We start from the raw sequence: 23,711 nt of genomic DNA on the forward strand, positions 1-23,711 counted from the left end.
GTTTATAACATTTGGATCCCCATACCGGCCAGCTGCACAAAAAAAAAAAAAGAGAGAGAGAGAATTTTTAATGAACAAGAGACTAACAACAAAATCAACAAGAGAAAGAAGCTCCAATAGCAATGTGGGCAAAAGACAAAGACAGGCAATTTATAGAAGAGGCAATTCAAACAAGTATAAATGCTAACAAGCAAATAACAGAGTTATCAGGGAAGAGCAACTTAAAAACATGATGAGACTGGCAAGGACTAGAAAGCTCCATAATACTAAGCACTGGGAAGGATATGGATGTTTAGGAACCCTCATGCACTCGTGGTGGAAGTATAGACTGGTGTGGTCTGTTCTGGCAAGATTCAATAAAATTAAGTATATTGTACTCTAAAACCTAGTGGTGATGTTCCTCAGAATCTACCTAAAACGTCCCCACAAGTTTATAAGGGAGTATGTATGAGGCATTCATCATGGTGTTGTGTCAATTACTATAAAGTGGGTAGATGAGATGGGGGGGATAATCCTGTAGAGTCCTGTGCAGCAGTTAGAAACAACAGACTAGCTATATACACAGTACACTGGTGGAGCTTTAGAATGTACTAAGTGCAAAAATAAGATGAGATCCAGAGCACAGTATGTGGGTATTCTCTATAATGTGGCTATCATTTTTTGATTTGTATTCTTTCCCATCTAGGAGGGTACTTCAAAAAGTTTGTGGAAAGATAGAATTAAAAGATAATACAAATCTTTCCGTGAACTTTTTGAAGTACCTTCATATGTGTGTATTTTAATTGTGCTACATTACCTAGAAGCTTTTTAAAAATTATTTTTCTTTTCAATTTTTTCTATAACCATAACATTAAAAGTTGCCCCTGAGACATCCACTTCTGAAAATAAGTAAACTAGATTTCTTGAACTACCTCCCAATACAAAACACCTAGGAATTCTAGGTAAAATATAACAAACATCTTTTTATAGTCATAGGGGAGCTCATAAGAAAGGAAGAAAATCTCCGGAGGCTGAAAACAAAGAGAGAATTGAAATCAAGAGAGCTAAGCTGACAGTGACACTGACAGGGCCTTCATGGCATTTACCAAGCTTGGTTTTCAAAGGCTTAGGTTTGAGTGGCCCCGTGAGAATGGAGAAAGGCCTTAAGTGAATGAGTGGTGAAGAGTAAACCCACCATGTAGAACATTAATTCTTGAAAGGCTATAGCTCCAGTGAAAATATGGACGAGGAAAAAAATTGGCCTGCCAGCAAAGATAAACAGCAGCAAAAAAAGTGCCTCAACGTGGGCTCCAGGAGGTGGAAAAAAGTATCCTCTGAGAATTCATAATGGCAGACCTGCCTTTCTGTACATTTGAATTTTTTATTACATGTGTGGTAAACCCCATGTGAACAAATGAAAATGAAATCATCCAAAATTTATCATACACTGATTTGGCAGACATCATGGCAAATTCTTTCTGTAGGGATACATGCTATGGTTTGAATGTTTGTGTCCCCTCCAAAATTCCTGTTGAAACTTAATCCCTAATACAACAGTATTAAGAGGTGGGGCCTTTAGGAGATGATTAGGCCATAAGAGCTCTGCCCTCATGGATGGGATTAATAACTTTGTAAAAGGGCTGGAGGGAACTTGCTAGGGTGTTTTGCCCTTCCATCCCTTGTGCCACATGAGGACACAGTCTTCAAGGTGCCATCTTGGAAGCAAAGATCGGGCCCTCACCAAACACTGAATCTGCTGGCACAGAACTGTGAGAAGTAAATTTCTATTGTTTATAAATTACCCAGAATGGTTCAGATCCCCATATTGGCCACCTGCCAAAAAATAAATATATTTTCCAAAAAAATATATATATATTACCCAGTCTAAGGTATTTTGTTATAGAAGCAGGAACAGACTAAGACAACCCTCGACCAAAGTCTTGCAGGATTCCCATAAGTAAATCCCTGTTCAACTTGAGCTTCTAACCCAAAGTTAGAAAACATGAGAGAATCAAACCACCATGAACAAGAAACAGCAGAATTAGTACCTCCAAAATTCAAAAAATTGAAATGTCAGGTACAAAATACAAAGAAAGTGCTTAAAGAAGTAAAAGTGGAACTGAAAACATTAACAAAATTCTATCAAAAAAGGTCAGTCAGATTTGAAAACTTGAACTTCTAGAAATGAAAAATACCTATTGAAATGTGAAACTCAGTAACCATTAAAACAGCAGAATAAACCCAGCAGAAGGGGAAAAAATTAGTAATCTGGAAGAGAGAACTGAAGAAATTGCCTAGAAAGCACAAAATTTGAAAGTATGAAAGAGAAACAAAGTGACAGGGAAGACAGAATGAGGATTAAAATACATTTCATTGGAGTTCCAGAAGAAAAGAAGAGAGGCAGTATTTGAATAGGAAGTGGCTGAAAATTTTTATAACTGCTGAAAGAGCAGAAATCATCAAATCCAGAAATCACAGCGAATCCAATGCAGAAATAATTTAAAAATTCACATAAAGACACATCCTAGTGGAAGTTTAGAACATCAAAGACAAAGAGATTTTAAAAGCCAACTGAGAAAGGTTACTTATAAAAGAAGACAGTTATACTGATTACATACATCTCAACAGCAACAATGTAAGCCAGAAAGTAGAGCAGGAATTTTTCAAAACACTGGGGAAAATATCAATTTCAAAGTACATGCACAGCTAAGGTATTATTCAAAACCAATGGCAAAATAAAGACATAATCTTCCCTAAAGAAAGACTGAAGGATGTATGTACACAAAAAGAAAGAACTGAAGAGCAAGGAGGAATAGTTACCAAGGAAATTGATTGGTACTTGAAATCTAAAGCATTGGCTGAAAAGCAATAGTAATTACTAATACAGGAAGTAAAAAACAAAACAAAACTGAAATATGAGACCACAGTTTAGAGTTAAATCTATGGACCTTAAATTGTTTAGGAAAAGGGTGGGGATATTGATTTACCATAGACTTTAAGTTGTATCCATATCAAAATTTGAAAGGTAATTATTCACATCTTGGGCACAAGGGGTGACAATCAGCTTTGTATTCATGAATATTCATAACCAATAAAAAAAAAAAAAACAAAGAAACATAGAATATAACTTCCTAAATAGTAAAGGAAATGGTTTAAGAACAAATTTTAGTTAAAAAAAAAAAAAAAAAGCAAATAAACTAACAAGGAAAATTGTTAACCTTTTAGCCCACTACCATATTTAAACAATAATCCATCCCCTTTCCCACTTTGTAATCTATGCCAATTTGCTAGAGTGCTTAGGACTTTCTACATGGAATGTTTTAATGTCTTCATGTCACCCATTCCTCAAAATGAGTCATGTTTCAGCTCTTGCCCTGCTACATCATCCCCTCCACGAGAGACCATCTCTTCTATGCCAAGACTAAGCAAAGACCAAGATATGCAGCATGCCTGCCCCCTACCTTTCAGTCTCGCTACACTAACAGGCCAGCAGCAGAATGGCTAATAGACTCCCTGAGACTCAGTACGTGTTGCATGGGGCAGGATCATGCTTGGGTTCTTCCCAACGAGCACATTAAAATAATGCACTTGGAAAGTAAAGAAAATATAGAGAAGAAAATGAAAACTCTACTTGTTAATCCTCCCCCCCCAGGATTACTCACCATTACCTGTTGGTTTATTCCTGCGGACTTTTTCCTAGGTGTAGAGTCACAGTGTATATGCTATTTTGTATCCTGTGCTTTTTAGTTACCATCATGTCATGGGCATTTTTCACATTATTTAAATTTTTTCAAGAGCATAATTCTTGGTGCATTGTTTTGATGCACTGGGCCATGTCTTTATTTTCTTTCTCAAGTGCTTCTCTACCTGCTAGCTATACCATTCCATCAGGCCTGGGAGCACACTGCCTCTTACAGCACTAGCACCATGAAATCGGTCTTGAAACATCTCCTGAGATTTTTGCACTTTACAGATCTATGGTAGTTCATTTCAGTTTAGATGGATGAAGTTGGTGCCTGTTCTGAATATTCATTTGTTCCCAGTAGCCCAGCTTTGCTCTGACTGATGTTGCAATTCTTTCAGTCCGGGAGAGATGGTCTGTGGCCTCTAGGAGGGAGTCTTGTCCTTGCCACGGAACAGCTTGTAAGCACTACACTACCGTGATTGGTGAACAGCCCTAAAATCACACTCGCCATCCCTGTCCCCTCTGGCAGCTGTGCACTGGGCAAAATGTGTTCATGGGTCACAAGCATCTTCCTGGCCCTGGATGCCCCAGAGATGTCTGGATGAGGGGTGAGCAGCTTAGCAAAAACCCACCAGAGGGTTCATCCGGTGGCTACAGCAGGTCACAGTTGCCCTGTCTGTGTCAGGCAGCCCAGGCTTTATACACCCTGATAAAGCCATCGCACACCTCATACCCATGTTTCTGTGACAGGTGTTTGTCCAGCGGTGCCTGGCAGGGAAGAACATGTCTCACATAAAAGGCGGCTGCCTCCTGTGTGGGTACCTGAACCTGCTGCCCATGTTTAGTATAGTGATGCCAGGAATGATCAGCCGCATCTTGAACCCAGGTAAATTCTTAATTCTGTGTTCACACTTATCAACTTCTCCTCTCTTAGAGATCTAGAGAGTATTTGGGATTATCAGGTCTTGCACAGTATACTAAGGTGTCCCAGAGTGCTTCCTTGGGAGCTATTGGGTTAGGTCACTGAAGTGTCCCAGAGTGCTTCCTTGGGAGCTATGGTGTTAGTATTGAAAAGCAGCTGAGCAGAAGTCTGGATTTGGGTAGCAAGAGAGAAATTCCAGGGAGATAAATTCAGGCAGGGAAGAGCAGATCAGTGTGTTTTCTCATGGGTCAGAGCTTCTCTCCTTCCAGCAGAGGCCCAGTCCCTGCCATGATGTTGAGATAGAGTCTGCAGGAAGGTTGAGTTACTCCCATCCCATCACAAACATCATCTGGCTGGGCACGCCCTGTGTTGCAGGCATGCTCCGGGCTCTTCCACATGCTGTTGCTGCTTCTCACAGCCCCAGAGGTAGGCTTTCACAGCATTATTGAACTCATGAGGCATATTGGAGTAAGCTCAGTGTAACCCCCAAAGTGGGCCTGACTTCAAGGTCTACGTTCTTTCCATTAAATACTATTAAAACATCCCTGCTTCTTTTATTGGGCAATCATAATTCCGTGTATGTATCTCATCCCCATTTCAGCCTAGTATTACTAGCTCATCCTCTGTTTATTCATTAAAGTATATGGAGCTCTTACTGTGATAGGTGGAGCCACAGGGGCAGAGCAGGCGACTTCCAGGATAGTCTCTTGCTGCAGTGCTTTTGACAAAGCCAAACAAAATGTAGACCATTTTTTATTGTAAGTAACATGTGCAGTAGAGATCTCTAACCCTAATTCATCCTTCAGTCTGCCCCTGAGAAATGTGTCTTTTTAAAAAATCCTAATTCCAGGGCCAGCCCATGGCTCACTGTGGAAGTGTGGTGCTGATAACACCAAGGCTGCGGGTTTGGATTCCTATATAGGGATGGCCGGTTAGCTCACTTGGGTGAGCATGGTGCTGACAACACCAAGTCAAGGGTTAAGATCCCCTTACCGGTCATCTTTTTAAAAAAAAAAAAAAAAAAAAAAAACCCGAATTCCTTTCCACTGTTAACATAGAGGAGTGCTCTGTTTCAACATTCCCAGATTTGTTGTTCGGCTGTCAAGTGTAGCTTTGTTAGATCTCAGAGGTGGTGCTTCATTATAGGTTCGAAAATAGACCCTTATGCTCTTCAAGACCTTGCAGTCCCAAATACTCTGAAATAACACCCCTATCAGGGCTAAGGGAGTATGTGCTCACACATTCATATGTGGACAGATAATCTGTTTGCTTTCCTAACACCCAGCTGGGATCACTGAAAGGCTTATCGAGGTCACGTGACTTGCTTTGGGTCATGCAGTGAATTGGTAGAAGCACCAATTCATTTGACTTGTAGGTGCCTGACCCCTGGCCTTTTCCTCCACCCAAGCTCCTGTAGAGTGTTTAGGATCATGAACAGGGGCAGTTGCCAGTGGACCAAGAATCTAACATCTTCATATGAATATATGATTCCTAATTTGCTTCTTTTTCCCTGAGCTCAGATTTTAAAGCTTTAAGACCAGCATGCTGATATGTCTGTTATCTCTTTGCAGATAAAGTGGCATGTGTTGTACCTTCAGAATGTCAAAAGTACTGTGGCAGCAAAAATGGTTGCAGCCCCATTGCCTATCCACTACTGATGATAGAGCTGCTACCCAATGGTAAGAAATGGGTCCTGCTGCTAAAGCCATGGAAACCTCATGATCTGTGTCCCCATTGGAGCCTGTGCCTCAGGCTGTAAGTGGATGGGTAGGAGCGAGGAGGCTGGGACGACTTATCTACCAGTCAGTCCATCATTCCAGGTGTAAATGCAGGCTGTGGAGTGGAAGGGATGTTGGGGCTGCAGAGGGAGGCTTGCTTGCCCTGATGGAAGGCTCAGGGCCTCCCTCTCCATTCCTCATGCACCCACAGGGCTCGTCATCTCAGAAGCAGAACATGTGCGTGCTATTTGCATTATTCAGTTCACCTGCTTAGCTCGCTCTTTTGCTGATTCACTCAGAAAATTGGCTGCACATTATGCTAGGCATTGTTCTAAGCCATGAGAATACACAGATGTGTAAGTCCTGTCCTCAAAGAGCTCACTGTCCATTGGGATAGGCAAGGAGACAAGCAGTTGCCCAACAGTCAGATGACTTTAATTGTGAGATGACAGGGAGCCCATGCATTTATCTCACCTTCTTCCCCAAATCTCATTGAAATGGCCAAATGATGATCACGACTTAAAAAAACAATTCTGTATTAGCTCTAGAGAACAGTAGGTTGGGAAAAATGAGATATTTCCATAAAATACAGTACAGATGGAATCAGACTGAAGGAAGTACTGACCCCATTCCACAGTTTAGGAAGTGAGTTGTCTGGACTCCCCAGCTGAGCCTCAGGAAATGCCCCATCTTAGAGCAACCAGGGCTACGAGTGAGAGTGGGCAGTTGAAGGAAGCAAATCAAAGGACCCCAGTCTATGCCTGCTCCAAGCCGTCCATTGAATGCAGCTGGGGGAATTGCTGCAGTGGGCTTCCAGTTCAGGTCCTGGTTATCCTCCGGCTCTCCCAACAACACACAGAAAAGAAGTCTCTCAACCGAGGAGTTAACCTCCCTGCTACATGGTGGCCTTTCAGGTACTAGATTGTTATGTTTATAACTAACATTTGTTGAGTGTTTCCCCTTTATTGGACATTGTGCTAACCTGAGGCACAAGGAGCCGCATCACTTGCCTACAGTGTGAACCTTCTCTGAGCCTTTGGCTCCACATCTGCATCAGTGGCGTCCATCTCACAGGGCTGTAGGGAGGATGGTGTAGGCTCATGCCTGAAGGAATGTTCTGTCACAGAGTAACCGCCCAAGAGACATTAGCTCCCATTATTACATAAAGACACAGCAGGAGACTAAGTCTTGTCATACAGCAAGGACAAATGTAATGTATTAATCTCCCTTAGATGGAATCCCACTCCAAATAAAATTTGAATGTTTTGTAGGAGAAAATTTAGTGTATGTAAAAGTTCCTTAGGAGGCCTCAGTCATCTCCTGGCATGGTCAGAGAGCTGGAGGTCCAAGAAATGTCCCTTCTCTTCCAGGCTTACGAGGCTTGATGCTGTCCACACTATGCGCCTCTCTCATGTCCTCCCTGACTTCTATTTTCAACAGTGCCAGCGCTCTGTTCACACTAAACATCTATACCCAAATGCGGCCTATGGCCACTGAAAAGGAACTCATGATAACAGGAAGGTGAAGTATTCCTTTAATTAGATTAGTTACTGCTGTTAAGGAAACGATGCCCACAAAATGTAGTTACATGAAAAATGTAGGCTGTAATGCTGTATATAGAATTACGTTGTTTATATAAAGTCTGTTTTTTGGTTTTTTGGGGTTTTTTGCTGTAGTTTTGTGATGACATATTGCTTTGATAATCACAAAGAAAATCATTTCCATTTGGGAAAAATAAAGTAATCACAATGATAAAAATGAGCATAGTTTAATGTACACCCCCCCCCATAGTCCTTTTCGGAAAATTTACATACATTATCTCATTTTCTCATTTAATCCTCATGACAACCATTGAAAGGTAAGTTGCTGTTCTTATTCTCATTGAGCAAATGGCACAGTAGTGGCTCAGAGAGGGCAATTGATCTACCTGAGATCACATAGTAAGTAGGGGAGCTTGTCCATCTCAGGGACATGCCATCAACCACGATGCTACATGGCACCTGCTAGGTCTCTGTCTTTAAAGGGCTTATTCCACCGGGTTTTACATTGGCCGCCCATGAGCCACATCCAGCCCACACACCTTTAACTTGGCCTACCTTATGTCTAAAACACTGCCTTTATCTCTCATCAAGTTGTGTGTCAATTGTCTATTTTATCTGTCTAACCTCTGCAGGTGTTTGAATTTGCCTTTACTGTTAGCATTATATGATTTACAAAGTATTTTTCTGAGAAATTTTAAGAGACAGATTTCAGTTTTATTTAAATTGTTAGAGAATATAGAAGGAAACTAAGACAGATTCATTTTATGAAGCTCAAGATATTGATGCCAAAAGCTAACAAATATAGCACAGAAAAAGATTAAAACTAAAGACTAATCTCACCTTTAAATATCAATGTAAAAATTGTAAATCAAATGTTAGACACAAATCCAACAATACACAAAAAGAATGTTAAAAAGAATGATATCTCATTACCAACTGTGATTTTTTCCATAAATACAAGGATGATTCAATATTAGGAAATGTAGTAATATAACTCACCATATTAGCAGATCAAAAGAGAAAAATCACATGCATCTATTCACAGATGATGAAAAGGCATTTGGTAAAGTGGGCACTTAACAATATGATAAAACATTTTTATATCACCCTAAAAGCCTACATTGTGTTTAATGAAGAAACAAGAGAGAAACAAAGCAAGAATGTCCCCCCTCACCATTATATTTATATAGATAGATTTAGAGATAGATAGATATAAAAATAGATGCACAGGTGATGTTAGCAGACAAGGACTTTAAAATAAGCATGATTCATATGCACAAGAATATAGAGGGAAAGATGTACAAAATAAAGCTCTGTAAGGAAACACAGGACAACATTTTCTTGACCTTGGAGTATGCAAAGTTCCCTTAAACATGATGTGAAGGAAGCTAACCGTGAAGAGGGAAGTGCCATCTTGGACCAACATTAAGAATGTTAATATAAGTGCAGTTATATGGTTTATGCTCTTTTGTGTCTGGGTTTAACATAATGTTTTTGAGATTCATCTATGCTGTTGCATGTTTCCATGATTTTTTTTTTTCTTGTAAAGGTTTAGTATTCCATCATATGAATGTACCGCAGTTGGTCTAGCCATTCTGTTGATGGGCATTGGGGTTGTTTCCATTTTGGGCTTTTAGGAAGAAAGTTGCTATAAATGTTCTTGTAGGTTTTTTGTGGACATAAATATTTATCCCAGAAAATGATACTTAGGAGTGGACTTGATGGGCCAGGGTAGATATATGTTTAACTTTTTAAGAAACTGCCAAACTCCAAAATAGGTGAACCATTTTATATTCCCATAAGCAATATGTGATGATTCTAGTTGCTCCACATCCTCACCAATATTTAGCACCTTCAGCTGACATCAATTGACTACATATATGTGGATCTATGTTTGGATTCTGTTTTATTCCATTAATCTATTTGTGTGTCCCCATGCTAATGCTAAATTGTCTTGATTACCATACCCTTACAATAAGTCTTAAAGTAGGTAGTGCTATGGTTTAAATGTGTCCCTTCTAAAATTCAGGTGTTGAAACTTAATGGCCAAAGTGATGGTCATAAGAAGTGGGGCCTTTAAGAGGTGATTATATTATAAGGCTTCCTCCCCCCACAAATAGGATTAAGGCCTTTATAAAAGCAACACTAGACTGTCTTGCCCTAACGCCTCCTACCATGTGAGGACATGGCATTTCTCCCCAACAAAGGATGCAGCCTCAACCAAACACCGTATACCAGTACCTTGATCTTGGACTTCCAGCCTCCAGAACATGAGAAATAAATTTCTGTTCTTTATAAATTACCCAGTCTGTGGTTTTCTGTTATAGCAGCACAAAACGGACTAAGACAGGTACTGTGAGTCCTCCAACTTCATTCTTTTCCAAAATTGTGTCAGCTATTCTAGATCCTTTGCTTTTTCCACATAATTTTTGGACTCAGTTTGTCAGTTTTAAAAAATATTTTGGGATTTTGATTGGATTGTTTGGAATCTATAATCAATATAGAGAGAATGAACACTTTAATACTGAGTCTTCTGATCCATAAGTTTGGCACATCTCTGTTCACTTCAGTCTTCTCCAATTTCCCTGTTCTCTAGTTTTCAGTGTGGAGATCTTACACATCTTTTATTAAGTTTATTCTTAAGTATTCTATGTTTTTATGCTATTTTTGATTAAACTGTTTTTATTAGCAATTTTCAATTGTTTGCTCCAAGTATAAAATAATACAGTTGTTTCATTTTATTTTAATTGACATTGTATCCTGTGAACCTTGCTAAATTCACTTATTGATTCCAGTACACATTTTGTACATTCTTTGGGATTTTCTTTGTACATAATCACACCTTCATGAATAAAGATAGGCTTCTTCCTTTCCAATCAGTAAGTATTTTATTGCTTTATTGCAGTGGCTATGATCTTGAGTACAGTGTTCAACAGAAACGATGAAAGTGGATGCTTGCATTATACCCTATCTTAGGGAATAATTGAAGCTGCGGTTTAGTCTTTCACCTTTAAGTATATTAGCCATAGGTTTTTTGTAAATGCCCTTTACTCAAGTTAAGGAACTTTCCTTCTGTTCCTAGGTCATTCCAAAGCAAAAAGGACTAGATTAAAATTCCAGACAGCGACCACAGTTGGGAGACAGAGAAACCTATACAACTTTTGGCAGTCTTATGGAGTCAAAGTGCCAGATAGAGGGGTCTCAGACATGCACAAGTTTCCCCCACAAGACTTTTATTGAATTCCAAAGCTGTGTATTGTGGGAAGCTAAAGGGCTAAGCTAAAATCTTCTGAAAAGTAGAGTAGAATTTCCTAGGGTGTCAAATTGTGTTGAGTATTTTTCTGCATTAATTAAAAGATCATATGATTTTTCTCTTTTGTCCTGTTAATACAGTGAATTACAATTATTGGTTTATGAATGTTAAACCAAGCTTGCAAACTTGGAATAAACCCTGTTTGGTCATGTTGTATTATTCCCTTTTGTATATTACCAGATTTTTTTTTTGATTTATTAATATTTTGTTAAAAATTTCTTCTTCTGTGTTTATGCGGGATATTGCTCTTTAATTTTCTTTTCTTGTGTATTTGACAGAATTTGGTTTGAGGGTTATTCTGTCCTTATAAAATGATTTGGGAACTGCTGACACTTCTGTTTTCTAAAAGAATTTTATGAGATTGTTATTCTTTCTTCATTAAACATTTGATAGAATTCATCAATGAAACTATGTAGATATGGAGTTTTCTTTATGGGAATCTTTTTACTATGAATTCAGTTCTTAACAGATGTGTAGCTATTGAGGTTTTCTAATATCCTGTGTCAGTTTTAAGTCGAATTTTTGAATATATTTGCCCATTTCATCTGAGTTGTTAGTTATTTCTAGTTTATAATTTTTCCTTACTATCCTTTTAATATCTGTAGGATCTCTCTTTCATTTTTTTTTATTTTTATTGAATCAAAATTGATTATACATATTTTTAGGGTTCAACATTAAGATATGTTGATCAAATCAATATTACTAGCATATATATTGTTACAAATCATAATTATTCTTTATGCCCCTTGTCCAATCTTTCTCCATCCCCCTTCTCTCTTCCCTACCCCCTCTAATAACCCTAGATTTCTTCTCTTCCTTCTGAAAGAATAATGGTTATTCTGTTGATTTGTTGCCTAGATGATCTGTCCAATGCTGAGAGGTGTGATCAGGCCCCCCAATATTATCATAGAGCAGATGCTTCTTCTGTCACTCTGCAGTGGGCTTTGTGGAGAGAGAGATCCTCTTCTTTATCTCTGCTGGTGACTCCCCTTGTGTCAATGCACTCCAGTGGCTGGCGGACCATCTGCATGGTGGTTGTGGCATCTGGCCACTTTCACGGCAGCCATCGTTATAGTGGTGGCTGTGGTGGGCCACCCACATGGAGGTGATGTTTTTGGCATACTCCTTGGTGCTGGTGGTGTGTCTGGTTGTGGGAGTGGGGTCTGGTCCCCAGCTCCAAGCCTCATGTCCCCTGGCGGACCCCAAGACGCTGATGGTGTGCCTGGGCTGTAACTAATTTTTTGTGCTTTGCTTACTTCTAAAATGGGGGATCTTCCTATGGGAACCAGTACTTGAGCTGTGTTGAGCTAAATTGCTGCTTTGCTGCTATTTCCCTAGGGAAGGCTTTTTGTGCAGCTCAGGGTTTAATGGTTGACCTTATAGGTACTTCCTGCTCTCTAGAGACTCAGTGCACCTGGGTTGTGTAGAAACTCTGATCTGGGCCCGAGTTTTTTCATCAAACTGCACCCCATGCAATTCTGCATTCCTGACCAGTCTCCTCTGACTGGTCCTGCGCTGATTGGGGGGCAGATTGGCTGTCCTTGCTGTGTCCCAGTGTTCTACTGGTGGTGAGCCTGTCTCCCCCAACGCCCTTGCTCCAAACACTTCCAGTGGGACGGGCCTGGGACAATGACTCACCTGCCTCTGAATGGCTCCCCTTTTCCAGCTGTTCTGGCTCCTCACTCCTGTGTGGGTCCACAGGAACCCTGTTAGTGATCTTGCTGTCCTGGGGGCCACCAAGGTCCTCTTCTCCCCTGCCGCCTCCAAGTAACTCCATCTGAAAAGCACAGCTACAGCTTCTGCCTGCTCCTGCTCCATGCACCCAGCAGCTCCAGCATTAAAGTGACTGTGGCTGAAACACTCAGAGCAGTTTTTTCTTTCTTTCATTGTGGTTTCTCCCGCCTTCATGAACTCCGTAGGTCTCTCCTCCTCTTCCCCTGAGCTCCAGCAGCCACACCTTGGCTGATGTTACATTTTTCTAGTTATAAATTGGTTGATTTGTGGGAGAGAGTGATACTGGGGCTGTCTATTCTGCCATCTTGACTGGAACTCTTAAGGTGCCTCTTCATTCTTGATATTGATAATTTTGGGGGGTTTTTTTCCTCTTGGTCGAACTTGTCTAGGGGTTTATCAATTTTAATAATCCTTCCAAAGAACTAACTTTTGGGTTTCTTGTTTTGTCTTTTTCCCACTGATTTCTATTCTTCATTATTTCTTTTTTTCTATTTACTTTGGATTTACTCTGATCTTCTTTTTTCTAACTTCTTAAAGTGAAAATACCATTGGTTTAAAACCTTTCCTATTTTTCACTATAACCACTTAAAGTTATAAATCTACCTCTAAGCCTTTCTTTAGCTGTGTCGCACAAATTTTGATATGTTGTATTTTCATTTTCATTCAGTTCAAAGTATTTTCTAATTTCCTTGTGGCTTTTTCTTTGATCCATAGATTACTCAGAAGTGTGCTGTTTGATTTCCACATCTTTGGGGCTTTCCTTACTATCTTATTTATATTGATTTCTAATTTACTTCCACCATGATCCAAGAATACACACTGCGAGATTTCAAACTTCTAAAATTTATTGATACTTTTGTATTCTTGCTGAATTTTTCTCTACTTCTTCTAATGTGTGTGTATGTGTGTGTGTGTGTCACACAAACATTCAGTATCTTCTGTACTGAGAGAAGGGTATTAAATTCTTCAGTTATGATTGTGTAGTTATCTATTTCTCCCTCCCTGTAGTTCTGTAGTTCTTTTTTTCTTCATATATTTTGAAGTGCTGGTAGTAGGTACTTACACATTTATTCTAGTTATTGCTCCCAGAGAAATTAACCCTTTCATCATTAAGAAACGTCTCTTTATTATCTCTGATAATACTCCTTGTCTAGGTACATTGTTATTAATATAGCCCACCCAGCTTTTTTATGCTTAGCGTTTGTAACGTTTTTTACTTTTAACCTGTGAATTTATTTAAAGTGAGTGCCTTTTAGAGCACATATAGTTGGATCTTGATTTTTTATCTAGGCTAGCAATCTCTGCCTTTTGAGTGTTTATTCCATTTTGCATGTAATATAATCATTAATGTGGCTAGAAATAGTTTTTAATATCCCATTTTAATTTGTTTGGTTGCTCTGGAGATTATAGTATGCATTTTGAACCTATCACAGTCTACGTAGAGTTAACTATGTAAGGTGTAAGTACCTTGCAGCAGAATACACCATTTTCCTTTTTCATCTTCTGTGTTATTTTTATGTATGTTACATTTACATGCATTATAAACTCCACAATACAATGATAGCAATGTCATTTTTTGCTTTAAGCAATCATTTCCTTTTTAAGAAATTAAGATAAGAAAAAACTATATTTTGTATTTATCCATATATTTTATTTAACTTTTTGGTGCTCATCATCCCTTCTTTTAGGGTCCAGTTTCCATCTGTATCTTTCCCCTTCACCCTAAAGAACTTTCTTCAGCATGCTTGTTATATGCTGGTCTGCTGGTGACAGATTCTCAGTTTTTACCGGAAAATGTTTTTATTTCACCTATATTTTTGAAGGGTAGTTTCACTGGATATAGAATTTTAGGTTGACAGTACTTTCTTTTACCACTTTATTTCTTTTTATTGAAGCATAATTGATTATACATATTGTTGGGGTACAGTGTTGACTATCATTATTTGTGTACAATATGTAATGATCAAATCAATATTATTAGCATATTCACTATTACAAATCATAATTATTCTTTGTGCCCCTCACCAGTTTTCTCCCTAACCACCCTCTCTCTTCCCCTTTCCCACCTCTAGTAGCCATAGATTTGTTCTCTCCTTCTGAAAGTTCAACATATTATTGTGGTCTATCGGTCTATCTGTCTTTCTTTCTTTCTGACTTTCTTTTTTTCCTTCTTTCTTAGCACCCACTTTTGAGTGAGGACATGCAATATTGCTCTTTGGGAGCCTGGCTTATTTCACTTAACATAATTTTCTCCAACCTCATCCATGCTCCTGCAAATGGCAGAATTTCCTTCTTTTTGGCTGAGTAGTATTCCATTATATATATGTACCACATTTTCCTTATCTGGTCATCTGTTGATGGACATTTAGGTTGGTTCCTTATCTTGGCTATTGTAAATAGAACTGTGATGAACATGGTGTATTAGTCTGTTTTTGTTGCTTATAACAAAATACTTGGAACTAGGTAATTAGTAAAGAAAATGAAATTTATTGCTTACAGTTTCTGAGGCTGGGAAGTCAAAAGTCCATCTGGTGGTAGCAAAAGTGACCCAGTGGTCTCCCATTGCAAGATGGTGGAAGCAGAGAGAGCAGAGAGAGAAAGCAAGACAGACTCTCCTCTTCTTTTAAAGCCCTCAGAACCACACCCCTGACCACCATTTTTAATCTATTCACTACTGCATGGTCCTACAATCCAATCACCTCTTCAAGGCTTCGCCTTTCAATTACCATAGTAGGATTTCCCACCTTCTTAACAGTCACAATGGGGGCTAAATTTCTAATACATAATAAAAATTGGGGGACACAATTCAAGCTCCAGTGAGTTTTGGGGGGACATAATTCAATCCACTACACATGGGAATGCAGGTATCCCTTTGACATGATAATTTCCATTCCTTTGGATATATACCCACAAGTGAGATTGCTGGATCATATGGCAGTTCTATCCGTAGTTGTTTGAGGAACCTCTATACTGTTTTCCATAATAGCTGTACTATTTTACAGTCCCACCAACAGTGTAGAAGAGTTCCTCTTTCTCCACATCCTTGCCAGCATTTGTTATTCTCAGTCTTTTTAATAATGGTCAGTCTAACTGTGGTGAGATGATATCTCAGTGTGGTTTTCATTTGCATTTCCCTGATAATTAGTGATGTTAAGCATTTTTTCATGTACCTGTTGGCCACTTGTATGTCTTTCTTTGAAAAATGTCTATTCAGCTCCTTTGCCTATTTTTTAACTGGATTATTTGTTTTTTTTTTACCATGAAGTTGTTTGAGTTCCTTGTATATTCTGGATATTAATCCCTTGTTGGATGTGTAGTTTGCATATATTTTCTCCTATTCTATAGGTTATCTTTTCACTCTGTTGATCGTTTGCTGTGTAGAGCTTTTTAGTTTGATGCAATCCCATTTGTTTACTTTTTCTTTTATTGCTTGTGCCTTTGGGGTCTTACTTATATAAAGTCTTTACCCAGTCCTACTTCCTGAAGTGTTTCCCCTATGTTTTCTTTTAGTAGTTGTATGGTTTTGGGTCTTAGACTTAAGTCTTTAATCCACTTTGGGTTGATTTTGGTATATGGCAAGACGTACAAGTCTAGTTTCATTCTTCTGCACATGGATGTCCAATTTTCCCAGCACAATTTATTGAAGAGGCAGTCTTTCCCCCAACATATGTTCTTGTTGCCTTTATCAAAGGACAGTTGGCTGTAAGTATGTGGGTCGATTTCCAGGTTCTCTGTTCTGTTCCATTGGTCCGAGTGTCTGATTTTATGACAGTACTATGCTGTTTGGGTTACTATAGCTTTATAGTATAATTTGAAGTAAGGTAGTGTTATGCCTCTGACTTTATTTTTTTTACTCAGTATTGCTTTGACTATTCATGGCCTTTTGTTGTTCCATATGAATGTTAGGATTGTTTTTTCTGTTTCTGTGAAGAATGTCATTGGTATTTTGATGTGGATTGCTTGAATCTGTAGATAGCATTGGGTAATATGGACATTTTCACAATGTTAATTCTTCCAATCCAAGAGCATGAAATATCTTGCCACCTTTTTTGTGTCCTCTTTAATTTTTTTCAGTAGTGTTTTGTAGTTCTCATTGTAGAGATCTTTCACCTCCTTGGTTGAATTGATTTCTACATATTTTATTTTTTTGGTGACTGTTGTAAATGGGCTTGCTTTCTTGATTTCCTTTTCTGCTAATTCGTTATTGGAGTATAAAAACACTGGCAATTTTTGTGTGTTGGTTTTGTATCCTGCAACATTTCTGAAATTCTTTATCAGCACTAAGAGTTTTTTGGTAGAGTCTTTAGGTTTTTCATGTATAGGATCATGTCATCTGCAGACAGGGACAGCTTGGTTTTGTCTTTTCCAATCTGGATGTCCTTTATTTCTTTCATTTGCCTGATTGCTCTGGCTAGTACTTCCAATACTATGTCAAATAGGAGTGGTGATAGTGGGCATCTTTGTCTTCTGCCTGTTCTTAAGGAAAATCTTTCAGCTTTTCCCCTTTCAGGACAATATTGGTGACTGGTTTATTGTAAATGGATTTTATTGTGTTGAGATACTTTCCTTCTATACCTAATTCGCTGAGAGTCTTTATCATGAATGGATGTTGAATATTGTCAAATGCTTTTTCTGTGTCTATTGAGATAATCATATGGTTTTTGTCCTTGATTTTGTTGATGTGGTGTATCACACTTATTGACTTGCATTTGTCAAACTATCCTTGCATCCTTGGGATGAATCCCACCTGATCATGACATATAATTTTTTTGATGATTGCTAATATTTTGCATCTGTGTTCACCAGAGATATTGGTCTGTAGTTTTCTTTTTTTGTTGTATCTTTGTCTGGTTTTGGTATCTGGGTGATGCTGGCCTCATAGAATGAGCTTAGGAGAATAGCCTCTGTTTCAATTTTTTGGAATAGTTTGAAAGTAAGTTGTATTAATTCCTCTTTAAAGATTTGGTAAAATTCAGTAGTAAAACCATCCAGTCCTGTGCTTTTCTTTGTTAGGAGATGGCTGATTACTGCTTCAGTCTTGTTGCTTGTTATTGGTCTGTTCAGGTTTTCTGTTTCTTTGGCTCAGTCTTGGTAGTTTGTATGTGTCCAGAAATTTATCCATTTCTTCCAGGTTTTCATATGGCATATAGTTGTTTACAATAGTCCATAATGATTGGTTGTAATGTCTCCTTTTTCGTTTCTGATTTTTGCTAGTTAGGTCTCTCACACACACACACACCCCCGCCCAGCTAATGGTTTGTCTATTTTGTTTACCTTCTCAGAAAACTAACTTATTATTTCATTGATCTTTTGTATCATTTTGGGGGGTCTCTATTTAAGTTAGCTCTACTCTGATCTTAATAATTTCTTCCTGTCTACTACTTTCAGGATTGGATTGTTCTTTTTCTGGTTCTTTGAGGTGTAACATTAGATTTGAAGTCTTTCTATTCTTTTGATGTAAGTTTCTATTGCAATAAACTTCCCTCTCAGGACTGCCTTTGCAGTATCCCACAGGTTTTTGTATGATGTGTCTTTATTTTTGTGAGTTTTGAGAGGGTTTTTTTTTTTTTTTGATGTCTTGTTTAATTTCTTCTTGGACCCATAGGTCATTCAGAGGAGCCTGTTGTTTAATTTCCATGTATTTCTATTTGCACAGTTTTGCTTGTTATTGATTTCCAGTTTTAATCCATTGTGGTCTGAAAAGATTTTTTAAATTTTCCTGATACTTGATTTGTGACCTAACATGTGGTCTATCCTGGAGAATGTTCCATGTGCTGATGAATAGAATGTAAATGATGAGTAGATGTATATTCTTTAGTTGTTGGATGAAATGTTCTGTAAATATGTGCCGGGTCCAATTGGTCTAAGGTGTAGTTTAAATCCTGTGTTTCTCTGTTGATTTGCTGCCTAAGTGATCTGTCCAATGCTGAAAGAGGACTGTTCAGGTCCCCCACTATTATCATATTGGGGTCTGTCTCTTTCTTTAGGTCTAATAGTGTTTGCTTTATACATCTGTGTGCTCCAGTGTTGAGTGTATAGATATTTATGATTGTTTTGTCTTCTTGATGGGTAGATCCTTTTATCATTATATAGTGGCCTTCTTTGTCTCTTTTTATGGTTTTTGGTTTAAAGTCTGTTTTATCCTTTATAAGAATAGCTCGTTTTTTGTTTCCATTTGCTTGGCATACCTTTTCCTATCCTTTCACTTTTAGTCTGTGTGTGCCTTTATGGGTGAGGTGAGTCTCCTGAAAACAGCATATAGTTGGATCTAGCTTTTTAATCCAATCAGTCTTTTGAATAGGGAGCTTAATCCATTTACATTTAGAGTTGTTATTGACAGGTATTGTCTTACTCCAGGCATTTTGTTGCTTTTTGTTTAGATGTTTTAAATATGTTTTGTTCCTTTCTTCCCCTTTTATTATTTGTCTTAAATATTTATTGTTTTTCTAAAGTGGTAAGATTTAGTTTCTTTCTGTTTCTCATTTGCATTTTTGTTTTACCAGTGGGTTTTGTTTTTTCTTGTGTATTCGTGATAGTGATTATCATTTTTCCGATTCTAGATGCAGGACTGCCTTGAGAATTTCTTTCAGGGCTGGTTGTGTGGTGGTGAACCCTCACAGTTTTTGTTTGTCTGGGAAATATGCTATTTCCCCCTCATTTCTGAAGGATAGCCTTGCTGTGTATAGCATTCTTAGTGGGCAGTTCTTTTCTTTTAGTAATTTGAATATATCATCCCATTTTCTTCTGGCCTGTAGAGTTTCTGTTGGGAAGTCTACTGTTAGTCTGATAGGGGGTCCCTTATAGGTGACTTGATGCTTTTGTCTTGCTGCTTTTAAGATTCTCTCTTTGTCTTTGAGCTTTACCAGTTTGACTATAATGTGTCTTGGAGAGGATCTTTTTGGATTGAATCTGTTTGGGGATCTTTGAGCTTCCTGGATCTGAAGGTCTGTGTCTCTCCCTATACCTGGGAAGTTTCCCATTATTATTTTACTGAATAGGTTTTCAGTGCCTTTTCCTTTCTTCTCCCCTTCTGGAATATCCATGATTTGGATATTTGTGCACTTAAGGTTGTCTGCTAGCTCTCTTAGATTTTCTTCATTTTTAAAAAGTTCTTTTTTTTTTTTTTTTTTTTTTTTTTTTTGTCTGCCTGGGTTATTTCAAAAAAGACCATATTTGAGATCTGAAATTCTTCCTTCTGCTTACTCTAATCTGCTGCTTAGGCTCTCAGTTGTGTTTTTTATTTCATTGAATGAATCCTTCAGTTTCAGGAGTTCTGCTACATTCTTTTTTAAGGTATTAATCTCTTTGTAAATTTCCTCCTTCATATCCTGGATATTTTTTCTCATTTCGTTGCATCTTATTCTACAACTGAGTCTTCTCTTATCTCATTGAGTTTTCTTAAGATCATTGCTCAGAATTCCTCTTTAGTCATTTCAAGGATCTCCTGCTCTTTGGGGTCTGGTACTTGAGAATTACTGTATTCTTTTGGTGGTGTCAAATTTTCTTGTTTATTTGTATTTCTAGCATCTCTACAATTGATGTCTGGTGATCTGGTAGAGCAGTTGTTTCTTCTATTACTTTGGAGTGGGCTTTGAGGAAAAAGACTTTTTCCTCTATTTGCAGGCTCTGCTGATGACTCTCCTTGTGTCAATGCAGTTGAATGTGTGGCATCCTGCCTGCGGGTTGGTCCTGGCTGCTACTGTGGTGGTAAGCAGTCCTTGTGGCAGCAGTACCTGTGGAATTAGCTGTGGTGGATTACCTGCTAGAAGCAGTGTTTGTGGTGCACTCTTGCCTTCTGTTTGGGTGGTAGGAAAGCTGCCCAGGGCTGCCACCTGGGACCCTGGTCACCGGACACTCTCTTGCCTTCTCTTTCACCACTTTAATGATGCTGTTCTATTCTATTCTGCCCTCTTTCTGATGAGAAGTCAGCCATAATTCATACCATTGCTTTCTATATATCTCTTTTTTCCTATGGCTTTCAATGTTTCCTCTTCATTTTGGGGTGTGTGTGTGTGTGTGTGTGTGTGTGTGTGTGTGTGTGTATCTGTGTGTGTTTATTGATTCTGCTCGGGTTTTGCTGAGCTCCTTAAATCTATAAATTAATAGTTTTGGGCCGGCCCGTGGCTCACTCGGGAGAGTGCGGTGCTGATAACACCAAGGCCCCGGGTTCGGATCCCATATACGGATGGCCGATTCGCTCACTGGCTGAGCGTGGTGCTGCCAACACCAAGTCAAGGGTTAAGATCCCCTTACCGGTCATCTTTTAAAAAATATATATATATATATATATAAATTAATAGTTTTCACCAGGTTTGGGGAATTTTTGATCATTATGTCTTTGTATATTTTTCTACTCCATTCTCTCTCTCTCTCTCTCTCTCTCTCTCTCTCTCTCTCTCTCTCTCTCTCTCTCTCTCTCTCTCTCTTTGTGTGTGTGGCTCTAGTTGCACACATATTAGCTCTTTTAATATCCCACAGATCATGGAGGTTCTGTTTATTAAACATTTGTTTTCCTCTTTGTTCTTCCGTTTAGCTTTATCAGTCTGTCTTTGGGTTTATTGGCCATTTTTCCTGCCATTTCCAATCTATTGGTAAGGCCAACCACTGAATTTTTCATTTCAGATATTGAACTGGAATTTCAGTTCTGGAACTTCTATTTGGTTCCTTTTTAAAGTTGCTATAGTATCCAGTTTTATGCCATGATTTCCCATCTGTTCTCTCATAACCATTATTTCCTTTAAGTCCTTTAATGTAGCTATAATAGCTGCTTTGAAGTCCTTTGTCTGTTAATTTTAATATCTTAGCCAACTTTGGGCTTCTCTTGATTGCTTTTTTTTTTTTTTTTCTTGACTATGGGTCATATCTTCTTATTTCTTCACATGCCCAGTAAACTTTATGTATTATAGACATTGTGGATAATACATTGTAGAGACTCTGGATCATGTTCCTCTGAAAAGTATTGGGTTTTGTTCTAGAATTCAGGCAAATTACTAGGTGATCACCTTAAAGTTGTAGTACTCTGTATTTATACTTTGTTACGGTGTTCTTCAGTTTTACTCTTAGTCTTAGGGCAAATTCTTAGTCCTGGGATATAGTTTCTACTCCTAAGGCATGACCCATCTGGGGTTTTAGTGAAAAGCCTGAGATGGTTACATAGCCCCTCTAACGTAATAGGATTCCAACTCCAATTTCTTTCTCTCCTGCTGTAAACAGCAGCTTAAATCTCTGCCCAGCTTTTTCTGCCTTCTAACACTTGCTTGTTGGTGGACCCTTTGGAGAGCACCCATATATAATTCAGGGGTCAGCCAAGAGTTCAAGGGGAGTTTATATGCAGATTTGGACCACCTTGCTGTGTGTCTCCCTCCTTTCTGGAATTCCCTCCCCCCACCCCCCAAATTTTCATCCACTCTGAATCTCTAACCTCTGTCCTCTATTACCTCAGCTCAGTAAGAGTGGGGATTTATGCCTAACTTCTGGCCACTCCACACCATGAAGGTTAGGGAGGTCCCTCAGGAGAAATGCTGTATACATGTAGATGTCACCTAGTGTGGTTCCTTTCTTCCAAAGATTGACTCCCCTCCCATTTCTGCCTGCTTTGGGCTGCTCTTCAGTATCTTCAAATTGTTTTTGTATTTGGCCCAGAGTTTATCATTGTCATCTGTGAGAGGTTAGTCCAATGCCAGATATTTCATTGTTATTGGAGCTGGAACTTTGCCTCTTCTTTGACTATCAACGAATTAGTCTTTCTAACTTACATTCACTCTCTCTAAATTATAATTTTTCAGCCCTTTTTGACATAAAATTTTTGATTTATTCATCTTTGGGATGACACTTGATCTCATGTAATTTTAAATATGGATATACATTTTAAAATGAACATTTGTAGCCTCTACCCAGTTTCTTAAAATTTTCAGCAAAATTTGAGTAAGAAGTTTCTGAACTTAAGTTGTTGGAATCTTTAAAATCATTTGCCATATTAATGTTTCTGAACTTTTATTCCTCAAGAAATTAATATCTTCTATGTATTAATATTTTAAACCTGGCTTCCCCAAATACACTCTCCAAGTTTGATAAAAATCTATGAATTATCCAGTAACAGGCATGTAGATGCTCAGTTTTATTTGTCCAGAAGTTGATGGGTTTTTTTCTGCAGCCTTGTGTCATCCATTTGTGTTTAAGGGTGTGGCTCTCTCCTCTGCCCCCATACTTATGAATGAGCACCTGCATTTAAATTAAGGAATAATTGAATTACCAGTTTATGGTTTGTAGATATTTTATTGGCAAGAAAAAAACCTTATCAAATTGTCATTGACTGTTGGTTTAATTTACAGGTTTTTTGTTATAGTCTTACTTGCTGTCACCATTGCCTTGGTCCCTATTACGGATACAGCTCAGAGTGAAATACTGTTTGAATACACACAGGCAATTAGGAGTTATGTGACACCACCCATTGCTGCTGTCATTCTGCTTGCCATATTCTGCAAAAGAGTCAATGAGCAGGTAGGTGTTGGCATGACCACCACATGGAATGATGTGAAGGGTTGCCTTCACATTATAGTTGCCTTTGCAAGAGTTGCCCTGGAAGGGTCTCTTATGCTTCAGTTCACATTGAGGCATTATTTGCTTTCTGAGAGATGATTTCCTCCTAGGCAGATTTGGCCCACCTCCCTTTTATGCATGGAGGGAAAAGGAGAGCACTCATATCCCTCCCTTTGTGATGTAATCCACTTTCAGCCATGCCATAGATGTTGCAAAATTGTGAATAATTCTCCCTCACACTGTAGGACAATATTCTTCTATGGCCCTTGTACATGGATGT

At 38.5% G+C, this 23,711-nt stretch overlaps 1 protein-coding gene across 1 annotated transcript in view; it reads left to right on the forward strand.

The window, feature by feature from the left end:
• The window catches only part of LOC134370795 (sodium/glucose cotransporter 1-like), a 56,406-nt gene that overhangs the window by 24,503 nt on the left and 8,192 nt on the right, over positions 1-23,711 (forward strand). Inside the window, exons 8-11 of the mRNA XM_063087756.1 lie at positions 4,415-4,550; positions 6,158-6,265; positions 7,675-7,825; positions 23,224-23,392. Coding sequence (XP_062943826.1) covers positions 4,415-4,550; positions 6,158-6,265; positions 7,675-7,825; positions 23,224-23,392 — 564 coding nt within the window. The remainder of the gene's footprint in view (positions 1-4,414; positions 4,551-6,157; positions 6,266-7,674; positions 7,826-23,223; positions 23,393-23,711) is intronic.

The sequence above is a fragment of the Cynocephalus volans genome, chromosome 2 (genome assembly GCF_027409185.1).
Source record: "Cynocephalus volans isolate mCynVol1 chromosome 2, mCynVol1.pri, whole genome shotgun sequence".
Lineage (NCBI taxonomy): Eukaryota > Metazoa > Chordata > Mammalia > Dermoptera > Cynocephalidae > Cynocephalus > Cynocephalus volans.